Below are 1,047 nucleotides of genomic sequence, written 5' to 3'. Positions count from 1 at the left end.
GTGCCCCTGGAAGGGGGCGCTGCAGCTTGGCACCAAGTGCTTTCTCACGACGAACCAAGTCCGAGACAGCAACAAAATAAACAGTTTTTTCATAGCGAATGCACACTGTAGAAGTCTAGCAGAGGCCGTCGGGTTTGATCACGACGACGCCAGCCTCGCCGTCATCGAAAGCGATGCAGAATTCAACCTTGTTGGAGTGAGCGGCTGCTGCTGTTTCTGCTTTTGCTGTTGGTGCTGCTACTGTTGCTGCTGTTAGCGTTGTTGTTGTGAGCTGTCTGCCGTGGATTTGCTGGTACTCGCGGGCTAGGCCACCTCTAAGATAGGAGGGTAAGAAGTTACGACGCTCGACTTGAATGCGAATGCACGCAGGAGATGACGGCGGGAGGCGAAGAGTCATGGCTGGGTTTGTTTCAGTCTGGGCAGTCTCCGCTGGTGGTTAATGGAGTAGGGGCTGCAGGCAGACGCAAAGAAGAGGGCTGTCCTGATGCTGCCTTGACCTCCCCCGACAAACTCGGCAACCGCTTCAGCGCCATTGTCGCCGCCTGCCCAGCTGCACGCACTTGGCCCCCTTGGAAGCCGATCAGCAACGCACACTCCAGACCCGCGTAAGACCAGCGGAATCCTGCAGATTCTGGCCCTCTAGAACTGCTCCAGCTGCAGAAGCTGCAACAGCAGAGGTCACCGCGGTACTGTGGGTTAATACCGTGCTAACTCGTGCCAGCTTGCATAGAAGGTTGATGTGGGCTCTGAAGCACTTCTCGGCTGCACAAGTAGGAGGTGGTGTTTTTCTCTGGTGCATGCATGCATGCGTTGCAGATGGGATCCTATCTTCTGTGATGGACAGCCTCAAGACGTAGACGGGGAGAAGTTCGCTGACTGCGCTTCTCTTGTTCAACAGGAGGCGGGGCCCCCCTGTTTGCGGGCGCGGAGTTGCGACGCCTCCTTCTCGGCTGTCTGCGCCCTCCGGCTCAGGACAGGTACACACACGGCTTACATGCGCAGCAGAGAAGCAGCAATTGCTGCGACTTGGTTCCCTCCCCAGTTTCA

The 1,047-nt window shown here is 56.9% G+C and overlaps 1 protein-coding gene across 1 annotated transcript in view; it reads left to right on the top strand.

The window, feature by feature from the left end:
* Positions 1 to 1,047, top strand: part of EMH_0076650 (cysteine repeat modular protein, putative) — a gene marked incomplete at both ends in the record, with an annotated part of 4,402 nt that overhangs the window by 2,254 nt on the left and 1,101 nt on the right. The window contains 2 exons of the mRNA XM_013499747.1: positions 415 to 605; positions 899 to 977. Coding sequence (XP_013355201.1) covers positions 415 to 605; positions 899 to 977 — 270 coding nt within the window. The remainder of the gene's footprint in view (positions 1 to 414; positions 606 to 898; positions 978 to 1,047) is intronic.

The sequence above is a fragment of the Eimeria mitis genome, genomic scaffold, assembly GCF_000499745.2.
Source record: "Eimeria mitis Houghton genomic scaffold, Emh_scaff4623, whole genome shotgun sequence".
NCBI classification, from domain to species: Eukaryota; Apicomplexa; class Conoidasida; order Eucoccidiorida; family Eimeriidae; genus Eimeria; species Eimeria mitis.
The sequence above is the reverse complement of the archived record's forward strand: the minus strand, read 5'-3'. Positions and strand labels throughout refer to the sequence as shown.